At 41.0% G+C, this 26060-nt stretch overlaps 2 protein-coding genes across 2 annotated transcripts; one reads left to right on the forward strand and one right to left on the reverse strand.

Annotated features, from left to right (window-relative positions):
* Nucleotides 1–751: 751 nt before the first annotated feature.
* Nucleotides 752–1218, reverse strand: LOC123834662 (U6 snRNA-associated Sm-like protein LSm3). The gene has a single exon (XM_045863718.3). It carries the CDS (start codon nucleotides 1196–1198, stop codon nucleotides 890–892), a length of 309 nt encoding a protein of 102 aa, XP_045719674.1. The 5' UTR covers nucleotides 1199–1218; the 3' UTR covers nucleotides 752–889.
* Nucleotides 1219–6878: 5660 nt separating this feature from the next.
* On the forward strand, nucleotides 6879–7631 carry LOC123842786 (proline-rich protein 23A-like). The gene has a single exon (XM_045871997.2). It carries the CDS (start codon nucleotides 6879–6881, stop codon nucleotides 7629–7631), a length of 753 nt encoding a protein of 250 aa, XP_045727953.2.
* The last annotated feature ends 18429 nt before the right edge of the window (nucleotides 7632–26060 follow it).

The raw sequence follows: 26060 nt of genomic DNA on the forward strand, positions 1-26060 counted from the left end.
AGTATGATACCATAATGACGGACATATGTCATCTACACATTTGTCAAAACCCACAGAACTGTACAATGCCAAGAGTGAACCCTAATGTACACTATGGACTTTGGGTAATAATGATGTGTCACTGTAGGCTCATCAATTGCAACAAATGTAATACTGGTGCAGAATGTTAATATTTGGGGAGGCTATACACGTGTGAGAGGGGGGTATATGTGAACTGCTCCCACTTTCTGCTCAATTTTGCTGTGAACCTACAACTGCTCTAAAAAATAATATCTATTATTAAGAAATGCTATAAATATATTCTCTCATTTCTTCTCTTAACTTCCTTAAAAGACATGACTGTAAAATGCAATAATTATAACATATTATTAGATTCATAATATATATTAATATAATATAGATGAAAGTATAGAATGAAAAAGAGGGAATGGTATTGTATTAGAGCAACATTTTTTTCACATTAAATTTTTATTTTCTCTCAATATTATATGTTTTTAAATGACTTTTTTTTAATTTTTATTGTTATGTTAATCACCATACATTACATCATTAGTTTTTGATGTAGTGTTCCATGATTCATTGTTTGTGTATAACACCCAGTGTAGAGCAACATTTTTGTTTTGTTTTGTTTTGTTTTGTTTTGTTTCCTGAAAAAAAGAGTTCTGCATCTTGGTGATGACATTTATTGAAAGGGTTGGAAAAAAATTAAAATGCCCTTTAGCTTAAGAATGTTTTAGTTATCCGCAAATCAACTCGTTTCAGGAGTGGAAGAATCCTTGGTCATTTCTTAATATCAAAATTTACGCAGGTTTCTCTTTTGAATGTCTTCTACATTTAAAGAGGCAATCATACAAAAGCTCCTATATTCCATACATGATAAATTCTTGTTTCAGCCAACTCTTAATGGAGGGGCAACTAGTACAACACCATCTCCCCGGACAAAAAGCATTGGAATATTCCGTTTTATTGATTTATATATCTCTTCGTATGTTTCCTCATCAATTTCTATAGTAGTCACGGTTTCTTCCACATCTCCCAATATCATATTTAAATGCTGATCGTAAGCATGTAATCTGCCTCGAAGCTCTCTGTCATTTCTCATTTTCACATAAATTCGCTCATCCAGGCTGAGCCTGATGAGATCCAGGGGCTCGTCTACAGTGTTGGTAGTTTGTTGCGGATCCACGTCGTCCGCCATGTTTCAAACCCTGCACCCTTTCCCGCCTCTCCGCAACATTTTTATATAGTATTGAAATTAAGTTAGTATTACTCTTAAGCAGACTGTAATAAGTTAAGATGCATATGGTGATCTCTAGATCCCAACCAAACAGCTCAAAATAATATGGTTAAAAAATCAACAGAAAAATTTAAAATAAGACACACACAAAAATATTTACTTAATGCAAAAGAAGTCAAGGAATAACAGAGGAACAAAACAACACAGTAGCAATCAGATAATAAATATCAAAATGGCAAGTGTAAATTCAACCATATCAATAATTACCATAAATACAAATAGTCTAAACATCCCAATCAAAATGCAGAAATTGTTCCACTGCCTAAAAAAAAAATAGCAAGATCCAACTATGTGTTGTCTAAAAGAAACACACTTAAGATTTAAAGATTTAAAGAAACAAATGAGTTGAACTGGTAGGAGATATATCATGCAAACAGTAACCAGAAGAGAGCCAGAGTAACTATATTAACATTGAGGAAAAGTAGACTTTAGGACAAGAACTATTATTATAAGAGCTACAGCAATGTTTTTCTAAATAGATCTCCTGAGGCAAGGGAAACAAAAGCAAAAATCAAAAATCAAAAATCAACTACTGGGACTACATCAACATAAAAAGCGGGGGACCTGGGTGGCTCAGTCAGTTAAGACTCTTGATTTCTACTCAGGTCATGACCTCAGGGTCCTGGGATGAAGCCCCAGGTTGGCTCCATGCTGTGCATGGAGCCTGTTTAGATTCTCTCTCTCCCTCTCCCTCTGCCTCTCCTCCCAACTCTCCCCCTGAGACATGACACCTGAAAGCAATACATGATCCTGACCTGCATCTTATAGGCAAAAAAGAAATAAATGCATAAATAAATAAAATAAATTTTTTAAAAGGTAGATACAGAGATAGATAAATAGAAGTATATTATAAAAAACATTATTGAGGGGCACCTGGGTGGCTCAGTTGGTTGGGCGACTGCCTTCAGCTCAGGTCATGATCCTGGAGTCCCTGGATCAAGTCCCGCGTCGGGCTCCCTGCTCAGCAGGGAGTCTGCTTCTTCCTCTGACCCTCCCCCCCTCATGTGCTCTCTCTCTCTCTCATGCGCTCTCTCTCAGATAGATAAATAAAATCTTTTAAAAAAAAAAAACAGTATTGGTACAATGGACAAAACTGGAAAATGGACTGTTAAAGTGTGGCATCAATGCTAAATTTTTCTTAATTTGGTAAGTGTACTAAAGATATATAAGAATATTCTTGTTAGGAAATATACACTGAAATATTATGGGGTAAAGAGGCCTAATATGTACAACATACTCTCAAATGATTCAAGGAATATATACATTTGTATCTCCTGTTGTCTTTCTGAGAGACAGAGAATATAGAGCAAATGTGGCAAAATGTAAAAAGTTGATGAAGGATAAATGGTAGTTTTTTATATTATTTTTGCAATGCTTCTGTAAATTTGAAAATATTTCAAAACAAAGCATTAAAAAATTAACAAAACAGAAAGAGATTGATACTTCTTTGACATGGACATTAATTTCTGAGCCACGGCCAGTATTATGCTTAACAGGCAAACACCAGCAGCATTCCCACCCAAGTCTAGAAGAAGAAAAAGATACCACTTTCCCACTAGTATTTATCTAGCCAACAAAATTAGAAAAGAGAAAGAAATCAGATGTATAAAACTTCAAAAGAAAAGAAAAGAAGAACATTTGCTGACCATATGATCGTAAACCTAGAAAGTAACTGAAAAAAAATAGGACAATTTCATAAGAAATCTGAATGCAAAATTAATATACAGAAAGCACGGGGAGGGGCGCCTGGGTGGCTCAGTTGGTTAAGGGACTGCCTTCGGCTCAGGTCATGATCCTGGAGTCCCGGGATCGAGTCCCGCATCGGGCTCCCTGCTCAGCAGGGAGTCTGCTTCTCTCTCTGACCCTCCCCCCTCTCATGCTCTCTCTCTCTATCTCATTCTCTCTCTCAAATAAATAAATAAAATCTTTAAAAAAAGAAAAAAAAAAAAGAAACCACGGGGAGGGTGGCAATGGACTCAGTCTTTGGAGCAGTCCCTGAAGCCAGAGCTGCCATGTCCCCTCCTCTTTCACTACCTGTTGCAAACAATAAAGGCCATTTGTACCTTAAAATTTAAAAAAATAAAATAAATAAGGGGCACCTGGGCATCGGTCAGTTGAGCAGGGGACTGATAACTTCGGCTCAGGTCATGATCTCGTGGGTCTTGAGATGGAACCCCCCCCTTCCCTCCAGGTTCAACAGGGGAGTCTGCTGGAGATTCCCTCCATCACTCCCCTTACTTGGGAGCAGACATGCTCACTCTCTCTCTCCCCCTCTCTCTCTCAAATAAATAAATAAATCTTAAAATAAATAAATAAATAAAATCTTAAAATTATACACACACACAGAGAGAAATCATTGGCATTCACTTACAACAGAGAAACCTAAGCATTTGGTTAAAAAAAAACAAACAACTGCAATTTAGCTTCAGCCTTTAAAAGACCAAATACCCAACTGTCAATTTGGGCATTCTTAGAATATTAAGGTATTAATGATTTTATGATAACATAGGCCATGATCATATCTAATCATTGTAATAGCATCAGTCATTGTATAATGCCATTCACCCCTCAGTGATGTGTTCAGGAAATAAAGATATACCAGAATCACCAGAATTACCCTGAGATAAGCAGAAAGTGAATGAGCCACTATAATCATTCTTCTTCAGGCAAAGACAAAGGAGTTGCTGTACAAAAGATATCTGAAGTCACCTTTTCTTGTACGTACACAAAATTTCCAAACAAGATACAGACACCAGTACTGCATGTTGAAAAAGATCTCTTCATAAAAGACAGAAGAGATCATGTACTTTGCAGATAACAATACCAAGCAGCAGTAAGCTCTAACATATTACAGAAAAATATCCATAATAGTTTGCCATTCCAGGAAGGAAACAAATCCCCTATGTTAACCTTTGTAAACACAAAGAAAAGTATCTTACTACATCAGTCCTGGATTGGGGGTTGGTGGGGAGTGGAAGGGACAGCTACACTGTTTACATTTTTTTGAAAATGTGTTCAGGTATTATTACTTATGTAAATAAAATTTTCTTAAAGCCAGTTATGCACTCTAGGAGATAACGTAACAGCCGATGCCAAGACCAGGGTCAGGGCTCAGAGCTCAGGGCCTGGAACTCAAGAGTCTCCAATCAAGCAATGAAGGGGTCAGAGTGCTCTGATGCCCAATGCTAAGGAAATTCTTGAGTCCCACTCACTGATGTCCATCTTGTACCTAATTTCCAGTACCCAGGTTACCTCCACTTTTTTCTTCCAATACAATGTCTCTGTGCCTAACCTGTACCCTGCCCAGAGCCTGAAGCAATAGTTGCTAATTCCGCCCCGACGGTGGTTCAAGCATTTTGTGCTGATTGGTCAGGCAGTATTGACTGACGCCAAGGAAACCCAATGAGTGGCCCTGACAGTCCCTGGGACTCTTGCAGCAAAGTCAAGTCAGGCAACATGAAAGATACCTGCTCCGGTGCCCAGCAAGCCATTCCTGAACCGTTTGGATATTATGTCATAAAAATACCTGGAAGAGTACTTTCTAACAGATCAGACTCCCTTTTAGGATGATGATCATGATGATAACGATGACGATATTTTTTACCATTCATTCAACGCCTGCTACATGCCAAGCGCTGTTCAAGACTCTGGGGAACAGCGCTGACATTGTCAAGTGTGAAAGACAGATTATAAACATAATAAACAGTAAACAGCTACTATTTACTAAGCACTTACTATGTTCCAACAACATTTTACATACATTATCTCCCAACCACTCTCCGGCTTCCACATTCACCCCGAAACGACTGCAGTTTCCCAGCGGCCCGCACTCCCCCTCGCCCCCTCCCCTCTCTGCACCGAGGCCGCAGAGAGCCTTGTAGACTGTGCCTTGCCCCAGGTCGCACCAACTCACGGAATTTCTCACACAGCCAGGAAGACCAGAAACCCGGCCATAAGAGTGGATGCCGGCCAGTTGTGCAAGGAAAATCCCTGAATGTAGCCCAGGAAGTTTGACTGTTCTTCATAACTTTGTCACCAACAATCTGGGCCGTGATCGCAGGCATAACCAGCTTGCTACCGGAACCTCTCAACCGCTAATGAAAACAAACTCAGTGATCTTAAACTTCAGTGTAAAACAAAATTTTTTGGAGGTGCTCACGGAGAATTCCTAGGCCTCACGCTCCAGGAGTTCTGATTCAGTGATTCTGGGATGGAGGAAAGCATCTGCATTTTCCACAAATTTTCCAGGGAATGGCAATGCCGCCAGGTCACAGACCACTAGCTTAAATGTCTATTAAGAGAGGTCTGGTTTAAATGTAATTCCATACAAAGGAAAGCTATGCAGCCCTAAAAATGAAAATATAAATATGCTATTTCATAAAAAGGTATAAAGTGAGCAATCGCGTGGTTAAGAAACAGGGGTGGAAGGAAATGTTTTGTTGTCCTCTGTAACCATATTAGGAGTGTTACTTATTCCAAAATCAGTGTTGGGTGTTTCTTCCTATTAACACTAGGTAACGAGTTGAGCCATACCTTCCTTTGGCAGCCGCAATACACCATGCCAAAGCACCTTTAACCTGACACTCAGGTCAAGGCACTGACGCTGCATCTTCTTAAGTGGGCTCTTGTAGTGTCAGACCCAGTTCTGCTAGTTCCTGGCTTCTGAGCAAACCGATTAACCCCCCTCTGCATGACATTTTCATCATCTGTCAACTGGGCTAAAATAGGTATACTTAGTGGTTGTATTTTAGGTCAAACTAAATAAATTCTTACTACTGATGATGGTAGTATAATAATTACTACAGTACGAAACAGATATGTATATAGTATGGTAATAAATTGATCTTGCAGGGCCAGCTATTAACGCACTCAACCCTAATTTCATTTCCCCCTAAACACCTCTGCAATGTTCTAACAGTGGTTTACAACTTCCGAAGAGGCCTAAGGATATGGCCCAAAAACTCTTCCCACTATTCAACTGAAAGAAAAGCATAGGTCATTTCCGGGGCGGGGCTTCAGAGGAGGCGGGCCTTACATCTTCCTGTCCTGGTGCAGCTTTCCACTGGCGGGAATTGAAACACAATCAACTTTTCCGATTAAGGTCCTCCTCATCTGAGGCCAGCTCAAGGAACGTCGAGATCTTGACCCTGGAAGCCAAGCCCTAGAGCGGCACCACTGCTCTGCCTCCTAGAGGCCCATAAAGGTATTTCCTTAACCACGGCTTCGGCTATTGGGCTGCACAGATACCGCGATCTCTACGGGGCGGAGCCTCGGAAGGGGCGGAGCCTAGCGTGACATTTTGCGACTTTGGTTCCGCCGGCGTCACTTGAAAGATCCGCGCAGATCGGTCAGTGTGAGAAACCAGGGATTCGAACGCCCGAGGCTGAGCGCTGCGCCCTTGCTGCGCCACCAGAACCCCAGGACTGCCGGCCTCCCAGGAGGCGCCCCCAGAACTCCAGGCACTCTCTCCGCCGCCCCCGGCCGCCTCACCCGTCGTCGAGAGCTGTCACTGCGTGCAGGACCCAGGCCCTCACACCCTCCAACAGGCCCCGGGAGCGCCGCCCGCAGCGCCGTCCAGGTGATGGGCAGCCGACCCCGCAACCCCGGCGCCTACCCTGAGCCAGGCTGGGGACCGCCGTCCGGAGGATCCCGCCCTGCCAAGCGCCGCCGAACCGAGGAGCCTGCGGGCCTGGAAGGCCTGGGGGAGCCCCCGGCCGCCGGCGCACTCACCTCCGTGGTGGTCCTGGCCTCCGGCTGCGCCCTGCAGCTGCTCCTGGACGACGTCGACCTGGTGCTCGAGCCCGAGCCAACGTCGGCCCTGCAAGTGACCCTCGGAGAGCTCACCCTCGTGCTGGTCCCCGAGGCTCTCCTGCGCTCGGGAGGGCAGGGCCACTCGCCTGCCGGCCTGCAACAGGCCACTTTCCTGAACGCGCCCGGGCACACAGTCGCCGTCGAGCAGGGATTCTTCTGCGCTCCTGTCCCAGAGATGGCCGCCCAAGAAGAGGCCTACGAGGCAGACGCGGACCCCGAGTTCCTGCCGCCTCGCGTGGACCCTGCTGCGGGCTCCGTCCCTGGGCTCCGCCCCTGCGCCGGAAGGGTGGCCAGCCCCCACCCGCAGGGCCCCGTACCAGATCCCTGGCCTTGGGCCCCCACCCCCAGTCCAAAGAGACGCTCTCCTCTCCGCTACTTCAACCTGGACGCCCACCTTCTGGAGCCCTTCCCCAACTCGCCACTCCAACCTCTACCTCCCTCTCCGAGTCCAGGTCCCCACGCGCGCCCCCAGCGCCCCCCGGGTGCCTCCCGCAAGGCCCGGAGACGCCTGTTCCAGGAATGAACTGCTCCCACAATCCCTTGCCACCCAGTGGGCACGTTAAGACTGTCTTCGAAGAGCCGCTGTGTGTACATTGCAAGACCTGCACGAATCACCAAGCACGAATAACGGACAGATGCTCCTTTGATGCAAGCTGCATTGCAAAACTTTGGATCGATGGCGAACCCAAACATCTGAAAGGAAATCACCTCAGCAACGAAATGCTGCTGGAAATACAGTGTACTTCCAGAAATCCGAGATGCTGCTCAGGTTATTTTCTCTATAAGGTTATGCTTAAGTAGCTCCATTCTCCCTAGTTTTGCACTTTTTTCTAAAAACCCATCCTTTCCCCAGCACCCTACCACTGCACCTCTTCCTCCAAAATTACAGTAATTACTAAAAAAAAATTTTTCTTAATGAGTTTTGCCCCCAGTGTCCGTGCTAGTTTATGACAACCTTGCCATTTTGACTTTTAGGGGGCTGTAGATGCATTTAGGGAATCTAACAAATAGGTGTATGTGGACAAATGTTTGTTGGATACAAAGCAAACATAGAATGAGGAGCGATGATCATGTGCCCTCCTTTTTTTAATGAGAAAGTTATCAAATGTTTTAACTATATTGCTTGGTTGGGGTATCTTTCCCAAAAGAACCAACTCTTTTGCATCATTTTCTTCCAATATATTTTTACTATAATTCTCCAGTGCTGGAAAAGTTTATAATTCTAAAGACTCTGTGTTTTGATAGTTCTAAGATCCTGAATATATTCTGTACATTGTAACTGGCATATAGAAATAATTTGTTATGTTGTTCTGGTATCCAGAAAAATTATTTAATTTATTTAATGGTTTGTCTGTAGATTATCTTGCTTAACTAATAAATGCAATATGTCCAAAATAATGGGAATATTCTTTTTTTGACAAGCCTCTTACATTTTATTTTTCCTTGATTTAAGTTTATTTTCATTTTTTAATTTTTCATTATGTTCAGTTAGCCAACATATAGTACATCATAAGTTTTTGTTGTAATGTCAATGATTCATTAGTTATGTAAAACACCCAGTGTTCATCCCAACACGTGCTCTCCTTAATACCCATCACCCGGTCACCCCATCCTCCTAACCTCCTCCCTTCTGTAACCCTCAGTTTGTGTCCTTGATTTCTGTGTGTGTGTGTATGTGCATGGTTGGTAGATAGGCCTTATCCTGTTGAAGAAGTTAGCTTTGAGTCTTTCTAATCATGAAAAAATCTTGGACTTCTGTTTTGTCTATTTTGACTGACTACAAAGACTTTCTCAAATTATTATAAATGTTGGCAGTTAATTGTGTGTTTACATAAAATAGCTGCATGGAACGTTTGGGTCACTGGGTACATACAGAAACCTGCCAACAGAGCAAATGGGACCAGGCTTGAGGCTTCAGGGATCTTTAAAATTGGATGCCCTCCTGAGGACTTGAGAAGAGAAAGTAGAAAGGGAAAGACAGTAACTGCTGGGTCACCTTAAGGGTTTTTAATGTTAAATTTTAACACAAACTTTTCTGTATGCATAGATGACTTTTGTACTTCCTTATTTAATCTATTAATGTGGTGATGTGCACCTCCTAAAAAGGTAATATCTTTGCCTTTCTGCTATTCCACATTATTTGATACAATTCTAATTCTACCTTCGGTTCCTTTTCCTCGTTTTTAGTTTTGTTTTGTTTTTACAAACAACCATATATAAACAACTTCTAATTTTAAAATATATTTTGCCAGGTTTGCCTCATATTTATAACAAAATAAATTATTCATGATAAAGCTAATGTCAACAAGATACTCATTTTTTCTGTTGAACATTATTATTATTATTTAGATTTGCCAGCATACTTTGCCAGTGTCTTTGCTCACCTTCCGTTCTTGCATTCCACTCCTTCATTCCATCCTCGTTTTTCTTCTTACCAAGGTATGCTCTTTAAAATTCTTTCAGCTGTGGCCTGTGTGTAAATCTTAGTTTTGCATGTCTGCAAATATTTCAGTTACACTCTCAAACCTGTGTAATATTCTAGTGAGAGATGGAATTCTAAAATAATTAGGGGCACCTGGGTGACTTAGTCAGTTGGGCGACCAACTCTTGATCTCATCTTGGGTCTTGATCTCAGGGTTGTGAGTTTAAGTCCCATGTTTAGCTCCATGCCCTGATGGGTTCCACACTGGGAATGAAGCCTACAAAATAAAATAAAATATAAAATAAATAAAATAAAAATGCCTTTACTTTCTCACTACTTTAAAGATATTGCTCTAGGGCCGCCTGGGTGGCTCAGTCGGTTAAGCGTCTGCCTTCAGCTCAGGTCATGATCCCAGGGTCCTGGGGACCGAGCCCCACATTGGGCTCCCTGCTCGGCGGGGAGCCTGCTTCTCCCTCTGCCTGCCGCCCCCCCTGCTGTGCTCACTGTCTGTGTCAAATAAATAAAATCTTAAAAGAAAAAGAGATATTACTCTATCATTTGCCTTGCCATTACTGTCACAGTTGAGAAGCCTTCTGTCATTTGTATTGCCATTCCTTTGCAGGGGTTCTGTTTACAATTTACTATTTTTCTTGACCTTGATATTCTACAGTGTCAACGTGATGTGTTTAGGGGGAGAAATTTTGCTTGCTGCAACTCAATGAGCTTTTTAAATCTGAAGAATTAACTTTAAAAAAAAAAATCTCAGAATGAGTATCTCTTGGACCACTGAATCCCTCTCCAATATCTGTAACTTCCAATAGATAAAGGGTGATGCTGCTTAATCAATACTCTTAACCTTGCATCTCTTAGTATCTATATTCTGTTTTTGTGGCCTTTATGATAACCCACTTTCTGTCTTACAATTCACTGATTCTGTCCTTTTCTTTTTTCAAAATTCTGTTTATATTCTTTATAAGACAGTGTACATTTCAAATACTGCATTTTTCCTTTTCAAGACTTCCAATTGCTTATATTTTAATATATCTACCTGCCCTTCTTTCACAACTTTTAATCCATGTCATATAAACTTTTCTTATTTAATGGAAATCTCCTCCTTTATCTCTAGAAGAATTAAGCATTCTTGTTTTAAATTATGTATCAATTAGCCCAATAATTCCATTTCCTCAGGCATAAAATCTCCAATTATTTGGCAGCTATTGAGATTGATTTCCTTCTGAGTAAAGAAGTCTTGTTTTGAGGACACATTTCGGGTTTTTCTGTTTTGTTTTGATTTGATTTGCTTTTTCAAATTTTTATTCAAATTCTAGTTAGTTGGGGTGCCTGGGTGGCTCAGTTGTTAAGCATCTGCCTTCAGCTCAGGTCATGATCCCAGGGTCCTGGGATCGAGCCCCACATTGGGCTCCCTGCTCTGCGGGAAGCCTGCTTCTCCCTCTCCCACTCCCCCTGCTTGTGTTCCACCTCTCACTGTGTCTCTCTCTGTCAAATAAATAAAATCTTTTTTAAAAATAAATAAATAAAAATAAATTCTATGGCAAAAATGGACAGGGAAAGAAACAACAAATGTTGGGAGAGGTTGTGGAGAAAGGGGAACCCTCTTACACTGTTGGTGGGAATGCAAGTTGGTACAGCCACTTTGGAAAACAGTGTGGAGGTTCCTCAAAAAATTAAAAATAGAGCACCCTATGACCCAGCAATTGCACCACTGGGTATTTACCCCAAAGACACAGATGTAGTGAAAAGAAGGGCCACATGCACCCCAATGTTCATAGCAGTAGTGTCCGCAATAGCCAAACTGTGGAAAGAGCCAAGATGCCCTTCAACAGATGAATGGATAAAGAAGATGTGGTCCATATATACAATGGAATATTACTCAGCCATCAGAAAGGATGAATACCCAACTTTTACGTCAACATGGATGGGACTGGAGGAGATTATGCTAAGTGAAAGAGGTCAAGCAGAGAAAGTCAATTATCATACGGTTTCACTTATTTGTGGAACATAAGGAATAGCATGGAGGACATTAGGAGAAGGAAGGGAAAAATGAAGTGGGGGGAATTGGAGGGAGAGATGAACCATGAGAGACTATGGACTCTGAGAAACAAACAGGGTTTTAGAGGGGAGGAGGGGAGGGGGGGATTGGTTAGCCCAGTGATGGGTATTAAGGATTGCACATACTGCATGGAGCACTGGGTGTTATACAAAAACAATGGATAGTGGATCACCACATCAAAAACTAATCATGTATTGTATGGTGGCTAACATAATATAATAAAATTTTTTAAAAATAATAAATAAATTCTAGTTAGTTAACGTATAGTGTAATATTGGTTTCAGGAGTAGAATTTAGTGAATCATCACTTACGTACAACACCCAGGGCTCATCACAACACTCACCCTCTTTTATACCCATCAGCCCATCCCCTACCCACCTCCCCTCCAGCAACCCTGTTTGTTCCCCATAGTTAGGAGTCTCTATGGTTTGCCTCCCTCTCTCTTTTTTTTCCTTTCCCCTATGTTCATCAGTTTTGCCTCTTAAATTCTACATATGAATGAAATCATACGGTATTTATCTTTCTCTGACTGACTTGTTTCACTTAGCATAATACACTCTAGCTCTATCCACATCGTTGCAGATGGCAGGATTTCATTCTTCTTGATGGCTGGGTAATATTCCTTTATATATATATATATTCCTCACATCTTTATCCATTCATCAGTCAATGGACATCTGGGCTCTTTCCATAATTTGGCTATTGTTGATAATGCTTCTATAAACATTGGGGTGCATGTATCCCTTCAAATCTGTATTTTTGTATCCTTTGGATAAATACCTTGTAGTGCAATTGCTGGATCATAGGGTAGTTCTATTTTTAACTTTTTGAGGAACCTCCACACTGTTTTCTGGAGTGGCTGCACCAGTTTGCATTCCCACCAACAGTGTAAGAGGGTTCCCCTTTCTCTGCATCCTAACCAACATCTGTTGTTTTCTGTGTTGTTTATTTTAGCCATTCTGACAGGTGTGAGGTGGTAGCCCATTGTGGTTTTGATTTGTATTTCCCTGATGATGAGTGATGTGGAGCATTGTTTCATGTGTCTATTAGCCATCTGGATGTCTTCTTTGGAAAAATGTCTATTCGTGTCTTCTGCCTATTTCTTAACTGGATTATTTGTTTTTTGGATGTTGAGTTTGATAAGGTCTTTAAAGATTTTTGGATACTAACCCTTTATCAGATATGTCATTTGCAAATATCTTCTTCCATTCTGTAGGCTGCCTTGTAGTTTTGTTGATTGTTTCCTTCACTGTGCAGAAGTTTATTACCTTGAAGTCCCGGTAGTTCATTTTTTGCTTTTGTTTCCCTTACTTCCAGAGATGTGTCTAGTAAGAAGTTGCTATGGCCGAGGTCAAAGAGGTTCTGCCTGTGTTCTCCTCTAGGATTTTTTTTTCCAAAGATTTTATTTATTTATTTGACAGAGAGAGACACAGCAAGAGAGGGAACACAAGCAGGGGGAGTGGGAGAGGGAGAAGCAGGCTCTGCTGAGCAAGGAGCCCGATGCGGGGCTCGATCCCAGGACCCTGGGATCATGACCTGAGCTGAAGGCAGACACTTAATGACTAAGCCACCCAGGCACCCCTCCTCTAGGATTTTGATGGATTCCTGTCTCACATTTAGGTCTTTCGTCCATTTTGACTTTATTTTTGTGTATGGTGTAAGAAAGTGGCCCAGTTTCATTCTTCTGCATATGGGGTTTTCCAATTTTCCCAACACCATTTGTTGAAGAGACGGTCTTTTTTCCATTGGATATTCTTTCCTGCTTTGTTAAAGATTAGTTTACCATATAGTTGTGGATCCATTTCTGGGTTTTCTATTTTGTTCCATTGATCTATGTGTCTGTTTTTGTGCCAGTACCATACTGTCTTGATGACTACAGCTTTATAATATAGCTTGAAGTTCAGAATTGCGATGCCTCCAGCTTTGTTTTTATTTTTCAAGATTGCTTTGGCTATTCGAGGTCTTTTGTAGTTCCATACAAATTTTAGAGTTCTTCATTCTAGCTCTGTAAAAAATGCTGGTGGCATTTTGATAAGGATTGCTTTAAATGTGTAGATTGCTTTGGGTAGTACAGGCATTTTAACAATTTTTGCTCTTCCAATCCATGAGCATGGAACGTTTTTCCATTTCTTTATGTCCTCTTCAATTTCTTTCATAAGTTTTCTATCGTTTTCAGCATACGGATCTTTTACCTCTTTGGTTAGGTTTATTCCCAGGTGTCTTATGGGTTTTGGTGCAATTGTAAATGGGATCAAGTCCTTGATGTCTCTTTCTGCATCTTCATTGTCAGTGTATAGAAATGCAACAGATTTCTGCATGTTAATTTTGTAGCCTGAGACTTCGCTGAATTTGTGTATCAGTTCTAGCAATTTTTTGGTGGAGTCCTTTAGGCTTTCTACATAGAGTATAATGTCATCTGCGAATAGTAAAATTTTAACTTCTTCCTTGCTGGTATGGATGCCTTCTATTTCTTTTTGTTGTCTGGTTGCTGAGGCTAGGACTTCCAGTACTCTGTTAAATAACAATGGTAAGAGTGTACATCCCTGTCTTGTTCCTGACCATAGAGGAAAAGCTCTCAGTTTTTCATGGGGCACATTTTGAATGGTAATTCATTTTCTGCCCCATATCGGAATTTTGTATGTGCATCATAATGGCTCCCTAAGATCCAGAAGTCAGAGCCAAGCATATGGAGCTCAGATAATTTGCCACTCAAAAATCATATTTCTCATCCTCAAGCAATAACACATGGCCCAATTTCCAATTTCAATGCTGTAGTGATGCTGGAGCAGACTGTACCTATCCCCACTCCAGCAGGACTGCTGCTGGGAGTATTGGCAGCTAACTCAGCTGAGTTGCTCTCCAGGAATTACCTTCATCCTCCATGGAAAGTCCACTCCAATGATTGTTCAATTAGGGGATGCACAGGCTCAGTTCCCTTGGTTCTAGACAACTCTGAAGGTCTATCCCAATTCTAGAGCTCTCCATGGGTTGGCCGAGGCTTTTGTTGCAATTGTATCCCAGTTCAAGTTCTCCATCTGCCCAGTCATATTTTCTTTGGTCCTCCAAATTCCTGCATGCAAATCTCCATTGTAGTGTTCCCAAACCAATTTAATATAGCTAGTACCAGGAGTTATCATAGGAAGGAGCCACTAAAATGGATTTCAGAGCTGAATCATGGAGCATGAGTAGTCCATGGCATGCTACAGCAAAGTAGATAAGATCTTAACCAATGGTGAACTTATTGACATACTGGTAGAAGGGAATACACTGGCATTGGCAATATCCCAGGCATCTGAGAAATTTGGGGGACAGAGTAATTATAAGAAGTAACATTTATAAGCAGTATGGAATTGAATGGCTGTTGCTGGGATGATCAATACATTCAAGATAAAGAATGAAAGGCTGAGGGTGATTAATTACCAATAAAACAGATTCAGACCGTTTCCTTGACAGCATACAAATAGCCTCCTGGAGCTAAAGGGGTCAATGGGAGACCCCAAAGATCCAACCCAGGATTCACTGTAGAGTAAAAGATTGAATTCTCAAACTAAGCAAGTCTGTAATGGTGAGATCACAGCTTAATTGAGCACTGAGACATTGAATGGAGACAACCAGATATATATACATGAATATTTTGAATCCCTAGATCCCTCTCAATCCTCTTGAACCTCAGAAGTGGCCCACTCCTCTCTGTAAAAAGTTGACACTGCTCCCTTGCTTTAAGATGATACAGAAGCCTCTGCCTGGCAAGATAACATGCACCAACCTCAAGATCTGCCTTCATCTCCTCTCTTTGCCACCAGGCCAGTAACTAAAGTTATACACAATATAATCCAGTCAGGGAAGTGTTAGGCCTATACACAAGGAAGTGGACTGCCTATACCCTGGAAGAGCTAGAGAACTCACTCAACATATACCAGCAGGAGCCAAGTATAGAACTGAGGGTGCTAGATGTCAGCCTGGAGAAAGGAGAGTCTATCAATTTAGAAGCACTGTCTCATGATATATGATTGAACAATCCTGGCAAGGACCCTGTAAGGTAGTGCTCACATTTGGACAGGTGGTTCTTGGAAGCTTGGAGAAAAGGATGTCCCATACAAAGTTAAGTGAAAATACCATAAATGCTGAGGCAGACAGTAGAATAATGGATCAAAAGATTCAAGCAGTGGATATACTAGCTACGGCTGAATAATATATCAGCTACTAGGGAGTGTGGGAGGGACTAGAGGGACCATTGTGCAACAAAGCAGTAAGAAATGCACAGGAGAGCCACCAGTATCATTGAGAAGCTCAATAAGCCAAGGTTGGCCAGTGATGGCAAATGCCATTAAAGAGCTGGACTCCTTGGTAGCCATGGGGATAATAGGATCTGAGAGACTGAATATACAAATGAACAATGGCCAGACCACATATGACACTAAAATTCTGATCCACAACTTTTGCAATGCCCAGCCCAGAAACAAAACCATAACTTCATTAGTAACTGGCCCTAAATAGTCAGACTTAGTGAATAACTGCCAGCTTCCCTACTTTCCACCCCCACTTCCAACTCAGGACCACCTAGAGAAAGCCACATATGCTATATCTAAGATACAAAGTATACGAACCAAACCAATTACCTAGGAGTCCCTGCTTCCAGTTAGCCTGCCCCAGCTTCCTATCATGCCAACAACCTCCAATCAAACATACCTAAGACTTCCTTTTTTCCACTACAAAGTTTTCCCACTCCCTTACCTGCCTAAATATCTCTGTCAATTGCAAGTGATTGGGCTGACTCCCTTGCTATTATTGCAAGCTCTGAATAAATAGCTTCTAATTGTTCTCATTTGAGTAGCCTTTGTTTATTTTCTATTTTCCTGGAGATCCCAGTGAGATGTAATCTGCACTGCCCATTGCCAAACCTCAGCCTTCAACCAGGTGCTGTACTCATGAAGGGACCCTGTGCCTTGCTATCATCAGCTTATGAAGTGTGTATTGATGTGGTAAGTCAACAGCATGTCTGAACTCTCTCACTGCATTGAGTTCGTTGGTTATTTACTCTCAGTTTGATACCAGGTTTTGTTACCACTTTCATTTATTTGGCATCCCTGTGGAATCAAGCCATTCCTTTTCTCCTCTTTTGTTCTCTTCCATGTTTCCATTTTGTGTTGTGATGACTAAATGTGTTGTCACAGAAAGAGAATCACAGGGTAGAACACTGTAATAGGTCCTATAAGCCTGTTGTTTGTGCTAACCTCACTCTGGTGAGTTTGCAGTTCTCACCAGACCGGAAACCATTTGGACAAACTTTGTTGTGGGCACCAATAAAACTAGATGAGGTTCTTCTGTCCTGAATTTTTTTCATCCTGAAAGTTCAGTTTTGGTCCAGAAAGAGTGTTCTCTTGTTCTCTGCCTGTTAGGGGGTACAGACTGTTGGGTCTGCATTCAGAGACAGCCAACCATCAGAATGGAGGCCTAAGACACAAGGTGTACCAGTATCATGTTTTCCCCACCATTGACCACCTTTATTGGGTAATCTAAGTCTAATTCCTCTTCTCTTCCAGGAAAAAAAATGCCTGCTTCATATATGTAGTCTGATTACAATCCTAATTCTCAAGCCTCTCTCTCTGACATAACTTCAGCAAGGGTGATTTGACTTGAACAAAATTGTTCATTTGAGAAGCACCTTAGAAATGAAAGGGAATAAGATTTTCCAGATTCAATGGGCAGCATTTTTTTTTTTTTATTGCTTTTAAAGAGACCTCAAAACAAAACTCTGAATCAACAGTTGCTTCATTAAAAAATTCCTTCACAGAGCGCCTGGGTGACTCAGTCGTTAAGCGTCTGCCTTCAGCTCAGGTCATGATCCCAGAGTGCAGGGATCAAGCCCTGCATCAGGCTCCCTGCTCGGTGGGAAGCCTGCTTCTCCCTCTCCAACTCCCCTTGCTTGTGTTCCTTCTCTCACTTTGTCTCTCTCTGTCAAATAAATAAATAAATAAAATCTTTTTAAAAAATTCCTTTGCCAAAGCTTATGAGCAATTTGACAAACAACAAACTAGATTCATTTCTCTAATAAATCTCCTGTCCTTGTCCTCCAGTTGCCTAGGACCTCTTCCAGATCTCTTTCTTCCCCTTATCCTGCCAATCTCTCTCCTTCTGCACTTCTGTTGACTCCTCCCTCCAATTCCCCTGTTCAGGCCCCACCTCTCCCCAACAACTCTCCCAATAACCAAAAATGCCAGTTCTTCTAGAGATCCATCCCCCATAACTGAATTAAAAGCTATTAGTAAGGATTTCCCTAAATTCAGACAGGAACAGCAAATATTCATAGAAGAATTTAGAATTCTTTTGGGTGTATATGACCTATAATTACCTGACTTATACCATTCATACACATATTAGTCAGAAATGCAGATGCTAACTCCTAGATGGCAAAGCAGATTAGACTCACCCAGAAAAGGACCTATAGGATCTCTCTTACCACAATAAACCTGAGGGTCTAAAAACAAGCCTGAAGAGTTGGGCAAAGTCTCCTAAAAATCATACCTGAAACATATCCAGTACAAACCAATACAAGTGCTACTGTTTCTATATCTAAACCCTGCCACTTTTGCTCAGCCCTTTCCTCGGAGAAAAGAAACCACACAGGTGGTCATTATTTCAAATAACTCACAGATTTTCCCTACATCCTTTTTTTTTTTTTAAGATTTTATTTATTTGACAGAGAGAGAGACAGCAAGAGAGGGAACACAAGCAGGGGGAGTGGGAGAGGGAGAAGCAGGGGGAGTGGGAGAGGGAGAAGCAGGCTTCCCGCGGAGCAGGGAGCCCAATGCGGGGCTCGATCCCAGGACCCTGGGATCATGACCTGAGCCGAAGGCAGACGCTTAACGACTGAGCCACCCAGGTGCCCCTACATCCTGAGTCTTTAACTGTAACCCTGAGCCCTTGATTGGAAACATTTTTTCCTGTTCTATGATAACACACCCGTAAATTTAATAGGGAGAGACTTACTTTGCACATAGACCCATTATATAGAAAGCACACCTAAGAAACTATTTCTTGAGGTTTCAGAGGACTCCTCTATTCATAACCAATTGTGTCTTTTCTGAATATACCTTTGCATTCTCCATATTTAATACATACCCCAAATAAAGACCTTGACACCCAACCTGACCCTCTATGGGCTAGAAATTCTATTGATATAGGAAAAGTAGTGGGAGCAGCATCTATTAACTTCAGCTACATTCTACCAAACCATTACTCAAACTTCCCCAATATCTCTTGAAGTCAAAGGAAGAGCTAAACCTATTGGTGAAGGCCTCATATACAAAGGTCTTCTCATACCCTGCCTTTCATAACACTCATCCCACTAGAAAAGAAACCAAACAGACAAGTATATAAGTTTGTTCAAGACCTCAAGGCCATCAACAAAATAAGTATACCTTACTTCTTTGTAGAAATTAACCCAAGTGCCATCCTATCATCAATTCCAGCTGAAGCCACTTGCTTCACTGTAGTGGATCTTTGCCTTTTTTTAGTATGCTTCTAGAACAAAACAATCAATATCTTCTTGCCTTCACCTGTAGAGGACAAAAATCTACCTGGATAATCATGCCAGGAGTTCACTAGAGCCCCCTCCTGTTTTTCCCAGATCCTCAATCAAGACTTAAAAGATCTAATCTCCCTTGTGATTTAGTACCAATACAATGTGTAGATAATCTCCTACTTTGTTCAGAGAACAAGGAAGCCTGTAAAAGGATTCCATCTACTTGCCCCCAGCCTTAGAAAAAAAGAAACAAAGTTTGAAAAGATAAGTTATAATTTTGCCCAAGTACAATCCTTTAACTAGAATATGACCTATCTTAAGAAGGAAAAACATTCTCTCCTGTTAGACTAAAGACCACCCAAATATATCCTAGATCTCTCACAAAGAACAACTGAGAGTATTTTTTATTTTAACTGGATATTGCAAACAATGGGTGCCAAATTTTTCTGAGATTGAAACACCTCTTTATGAATTGACTATGTCCTCAGTTAGAAAACTTCACCTGGGGAACACATATGTGAACAGGGCTTTGTAACCTGAGGAAGGCCATTCAACAGCCTCTTTCTTTAGCCATCTCCAACTACAAAAAGGTCTTGTGTCTATTTGTGCATAAGCAATCTAGACAAACCCTTGAGATTTTAATTAAACTTGATGAGAACCACCAAAAAAAAAAACATTGTTCCAGAAACTGGAAGCAACTAAGATGTCCTTCAACAGGCAGATAGGTAAACAAACTGTGATATATGCATACAATGGAATAGTATTTAGTGTTAAAAAATAAGAAAGGAGCTAACAAGCCATGAAAATACATTGAGGAACTTTAAATGCATATTGCTAATTGAAAGAAACCATCTGAAAGGACTACATACTATGTGGATCCAGCTATGTAACATTCTGAAAAAAAAGGCAAAACTATAGAGACAGTAAAAAGGTGAGTGGTTGCCAAGGTTCAGAGGGAGAGGGGTGAATAGGTGGAATACAAGGGGTTTATAGGGTGGTGAAACTATTCTATATGCTATTACATGGATACATGACATTATGCATTTGTCAAAACTCATAGAACTGTACATCACAGGGTGAACCTTAATGTAAACTATGGACTTTAGTTCATTATAATGTATCGGTGTTGGTTTATTAATTGTAATAGCGTACCATAATAATGCAGGATGTTAATAATAGGAGAAACTGTGTGGGAGAGTTGTGGTATATGGACACTGTGCTATGTGCTCAGTTTTCTGTAAACATAAAACTGTTCTAAAAAAGTGGTGCCTGGGTGGCTCAGTCAGCTAAGTGACTGACCAAATTTCGATTTTGGCTCAGGTCATGGTCTCAGGGATGTGAGATAGAGCTCCTCCAGGGTCTCCGTGCTCAGTGCAGAGTCTGCTTGGGATTCTCCCCCTCTCCCTCTGCCCCTCCACTCACTCTCTCTCTCTCTCTCTCTCTAAAATAAATAAATAAATTACAAAGCTGTAATCATCAAGACAGTATGATGTTGGCACAAAAACAGACACATAGATCAATGGAACAGAATAGAGAGCTCAGAAATGGACCCTCAACTCTATGGCCAACTAATCTTTGACAAAGCAGGAAAGAACATCCAATGGGAAAAAGACAGTCTCTTCAATAAATGGTGCTGGGAAAATTGGACAGCCACATGCAGAAGAATGAAACTGGACCGTTCTCTTATACCATACACAAAGATAAAGTCAAAATGGATGAAAGACCTAAATGTGAGACAGGAATCCATCAGAATGCTAGAGGAAAACATAGGCAGTAGCCTCTTCGACATCGGCCACAGCAACCTCTTTCAAGACACGTTTCTAAAGGCAAGGGAAACAAAAACAAAAATGAACTATTGGGACTTCATCAAGATAAAAAATCTTCTGCACAGCAAAGGAAACAGTGAACAAAACTAAAAGGCAACTCATGGAATGGGAGAAGATATCTGCAAATGACATAACAGATAAAGGGCTGGTATCCAAGATCTATAAAGAACTTATCGGGGCACCTGGGTGGCTCAGTTGGTTAAGCAACTGCCTTCAGCTCGGGTCATGATCCTGGAGTCCCTGGATCGAGTCCCACATCGGGGTCCCTGCTCAGCAGGGAGTCTGCTTCTCCCTCTGACCCTCCTCTCTCTCATGCTCTCTGTCTCTCATTCTTTCTCTCGCAAATAAATAAAATCTTAAAAAAAAAAGTCTCATTCTCATATGGAATTAGAGACAGCTTTAAAAAAAAAAAAAAAAAGAACTTATCAAACTCAACACCCAAAAAAACAAATAATCCAGTCAAGAAATGGGCAGAAAACATGAACAGACATTTCTCCAAAGAAGACATACGAATGGCTAACAGACACATGAAAAAATGCCCCACATCACTAGCCATCAGGGAAATACAAATCAAAACCACAATGAGATACCACCTCACACCAGTTAGAATGGCAAAAATTAACAAGGCAGGAAACAACAAATGTTGGTGAGGATTTGGAGAAAGGGGAACCCTCTTACACTGTTGGTGGGAATGCAAGCTGGTACAGCCACTCTGGAAAACAGTATGGGGATTCCTCAAGACATTAAAAATAGAGCTACCCTATGACCCAGCAATTGCACTAGTAGGTATTTACTAAAGATACAGAGTAGTGAAAAGAAGGGGCACATGCACCCCAATGTTCCTAACAGCAATGTCCACAATAGCCAAACTGTGGAAGAAGCTGAGATGCCCTTCAACAGATGATTGGATAAAGAAGATATAGTTCAAATATACAATGGAATATTACTCAGCCATCAGAAAGGATGAATACCCTTGCAGATATGGTATAATGATTTTTACCAAGGGTGCCAAGACTATTCAGTGGAGAAAGGACAGTCTTCTCAACAAACTTTGTTGGGAAAACTGGACATCTACATGTAAAAGAATGAAGTTGGACCTTACCTTATACCATATACAAAAATTAACTCAAAATGGATCAAAGACCTAAACATAAGATCTAAAACTATAAAACTAGTAGCTTAAAACATAAGGGGAAAATTTCATGACACTGGATGTGGTAATGATTTCTTGGATATAAGACCAAAAGCACAGGCAACAAAAGTAAAATAGACAAATTGGACTACATCAAAATTTAAAACATCTATGCATCAAAAGACACAATCATAGAGTGAAAAGGTAACCTATGGAATGAGAGAAAATATTGCAAAAGATTTACATATCTTATATGAGGTTAATATTCAGAATAATAAAGAACTCCCACAACTCAACAGCAAAAATTAAATAACCTGATTTTTAAATGGGCAAAAGATTTGAATAGACATTTTTCCAAATAAAATCTATAAATGGCCAACAAGTATGTGAGAAGATGCTCAGCATCACAAATCATTAGGGAAATGCAAATCAAAATTTCAATGAAATGTTACCTCACACCCATTAGGATGATTGTTATATTTTTAAAAAGAAAGAGAAAAAAACCAAATGTTGGCAAGGATGTGGAAAAATTGGAACCATTGTGCACTATTGGTCATAATGTAAAATGGTGCAGTCATTATGGAAAATAGCATGGCAGTTCCTCAAAAAATTAAAATAGAACTACCGTATGATTCAGCAATTCTACTTCTGGGTATATAACCAAAAGAATTGAAAACAGGGTCTTTTTTGTATTTGTACAGCCATACTGATAGCAGCATTATTCAAAATAGCCAAAAAGTGGGGGCAACCCAAATGTTCACAGAAGGATGAATGTGTAAACAAAATATGGTAGATGCACACAATGAAATATTATTTAGCCTAAAAAAGGAATGAAATTCTGACACGTGCTACAACATGGATAAATACTGAGGACATTATGCTAAGTGAAATAAGCCAGTCACAAAAGACAAATACTGTATGACTTTACTTATATGGGGTATCTAGAATAATCAAACTCATAAAACAGAAAGTAGAAAGGTGGTCTCCAGGGGCTCGGGAGGGGAGGAAATGGGGATTTGTTGTTTAAAGGGTATAGGCTTTCCATTTGGCAAGATGAAAAAATTCTGGATATTGGTTACACATAATGTGAATATACTTAATACTATTGAACTGTACACCTAAAAATGATTAGGGTGCTAAATTTTATGTTGTGTGTAATTAACCTTAATTTTTTTAAAAAGAGACCTGAGGTTATTTCTAGTTCGTATGTCACCTGTCGATAACATAATCCTAGAAAAACTGTAAAGATGGCACATAACCAAGAACCAAAGTTTCAAGAGCTCTTTGAACATCTTCAGATAGATTTTACCTGGCTTCCACCCCTATATGAATGTATTTTAGTTTTTGTATGTCTACTTTCAGGATGGGTTGTATCATTTCCAGGCTGAAAATCTACAGCCCTTATAGTCACTAAAAAGCTGCCTGAGGGGCACCTGAGTAGCTCAGTCGGTTAAGCGTCTGCCTTCAGCTCAGGTCATGGGATCTCCAGCTCCTGGGATCAAGCCCCGCAGGGGGCTTCCCACTCAGTGAGAGTCAGCTTCTCCCTCTCCCTCTGCCTCTTCCCCCCACTCATGCTCTCTCACTCTCTCTGTCTCAAATAAATAAAATCTTTTATTTAAAAAAAGCTGCTCAATATTGTGTTTCCAGCATGGAATATACAAACTGACTGACTGTGGACCCAACTGCACACCCTAAAATCAGCCTTATAACCCAGCTGTAACCTAATTTGACTACAGCCTAGAGGCAGTCCCATCAGTCTTGTCATAGGAGAAGGTCTTTACCTGGCAAAACCAGTCTATAAAGACTGGAAGAGGTTTCTGCTTCTTCAAATGTATAGACACCAATGCAAGGCTAAAATTATAAAGAATCAGGCAAACATGACCACCAGAAGGAAACTAATAAAGTTCTAGTAACTGACCCTGAAGAAATGGAGATCCATGAACTACTTCACAAAGAATTAAAAATATTCATTTTAGGGGTGCCTAGGTGGCTCAGTCCATTAAGCATCTGACTCTTGATTTCAGTCCAGGTCATGATCTCGGGGTGGTGGGATCGAGCCCCCTATCAGGCTCCATGCTCGGTGGGGAGTTTGCTTGAGGATTTCTCTCCCTCTCCTGCCCCTCCCCGTGCTTGAGCACTCTCTCTCTCTCTCTCTCTCAGATAAATAAATAAATCTTTAAAAAATAATCATCTTAAAGAACTCAATCAGCTATAAGAGAACATAGGTAGATAACTAAATGAAATCAGGAAAACAATACATGAACAAAATGAGAAGGTTTAATAAAGAAATAGAAACCATTAAAAAAAATTCTGGAGCTAAAGAATGCAATGACTGAACTGAAAAATTCAATACAGAGCTTAGCAGCAATTTTATCATGTAGAAAAAAGAATCAACAAACTCAAAAAGAGGTCATTTGAAATTATCCAGTTAGAGGAACAAAAAGAGAAAAGAATAAAAAGGAGTGAAGAAAGCATACAGGACTTAATTGAAATCATCAAAAGAAATGATACACATAATGGGAGTTCCAGAAAAAGAAGAAAGAGACAGAAAGCTTATGTAAAGAAATAATGGCAGAGAATTCCCCAAATTGGTTGGGGGTTGGCATCTTGATTCATGAAGCCCAAAAGCTCCTAAAGGTCTACAATGAGACACATTATAATTAAATTATCAAAAGGCAAAAAGAGAATTTTGAAAGGAATTTGCCATGCCCAAAGTAGCCTATCAGTGGTTTTCTCAGCAGAAACCTTGCAGGGCAGGAAAGAAGTTTACAGCAATAAACACCTACATTAAAAAAAGAAGAAAGATCTCAAATAAATCAACATAACTTTATAATTCAAAGAACTGGAGAAAGAGCAAAGCCCAAAGTTAGAAGAAGGAAGGAAATAATAAAGATTAGAGGAAAAGTAAGTCAAATAGAGAATAGAAAAATCAACAAAACTAAGATTTGGTTTTGTTTGAAACAATAAACAAAATCAACAAACCCTTAGCTTGACTAAGGAAAAAAAGGAGAAGATTCAAATAAATAAAATCATAAATGAAAGGATCCATTACAATGGATACCTAAGAAATAGAAAAAATTAAAATAGAGACTATATTTTATTTTTTTAAGATTTATTTATTTATTTGAGCGGGGAGGGGCAGAAGGAGAGGGAGAGAGAGAAGCCTCAAGCAAACTCCATGCTGAGCACAGAACCCGATATGGGGCCCAATCCCACAACCCTGAGATCAGGAGCTAAGCTTAAGCCAAGAGTTAGACGCTTAAACGACTGCGCCACCCAGGCACCTTGGAGATTATACTTAAAAAATAAAAATAAAGAGAATCTTAAGGAACTATTAGAACAATTATACACCAACAAATTGGGCGATAACTTGGGCGGCGGGGCAAGATGGCGGAGGAGTAGGAGACCTAAATTTCGTCTGGTCTCAGGAATTCAGCTGGATAGGTATCAAACCATTCTGAACACCTACAAACTCAACAGGAGATTGAAGAAAAGAATAGCAACAACTCTATGAACAGAAAAGCGACCACTTTCTGGAAGGTAGGACGTGCGGAGAAGTGAATCCCAAGCGATATTCGGGAGGATAGACGGCAGGGGAGGGGGCCTCTGTCAGCCGCTTCTGGCAAGTGATAGAGCTGCGGAGCACAAAATCAGAACTTTTAGAAGTCTGCTCCGCTGAGGGACGTCGCTCCAGTGGCTAAGCGGGGGGTGGAACCCTCGCGGGACAGTGTGGTCTCAGGACCCTCGGGGTCACAGGAAGACTGGGGGTGCCTGAGTGCAGCAGAGCTCCGGGTATCGGAGCGGGGAAGCCAGCTGCAGAGACGGAGCTTAGGCGTGGGCTCTCAGCTCAGGGTTGCCATAAACCATGGTCCAGGGCACAGTCGGGCCACTGCTCCTCCGGTAGAGACCCAACAAGCGGCAGATCCGGGGAGACTCCCCTTCCTTCCCCGGGAGGAGTGGCGCGGCAGCGCACTG

This window comes from Mirounga angustirostris, unplaced genomic scaffold (assembly GCF_029215605.1).
Source record: "Mirounga angustirostris isolate CCGP_5_RB_7025 unplaced genomic scaffold, mMirAng1.0.hap1 SCAF_1, whole genome shotgun sequence".
Classification (NCBI taxonomy): domain Eukaryota; kingdom Metazoa; phylum Chordata; class Mammalia; order Carnivora; family Phocidae; genus Mirounga; species Mirounga angustirostris.

What these genes read in the sequence shown, in the direction of transcription:
- LOC123834662 (XM_045863718.3), bottom strand. Translation starts at nt 1,198, where the DNA reads ATGGCGGACGACGTGGATCCGCAACAAACTACCAACACTGTAGACGAG.
- LOC123842786 (XM_045871997.2), top strand. Translation starts at nt 6,879, where the DNA reads ATGGGCAGCCGACCCCGCAACCCCGGCGCCTACCCTGAGCCAGGCTGG.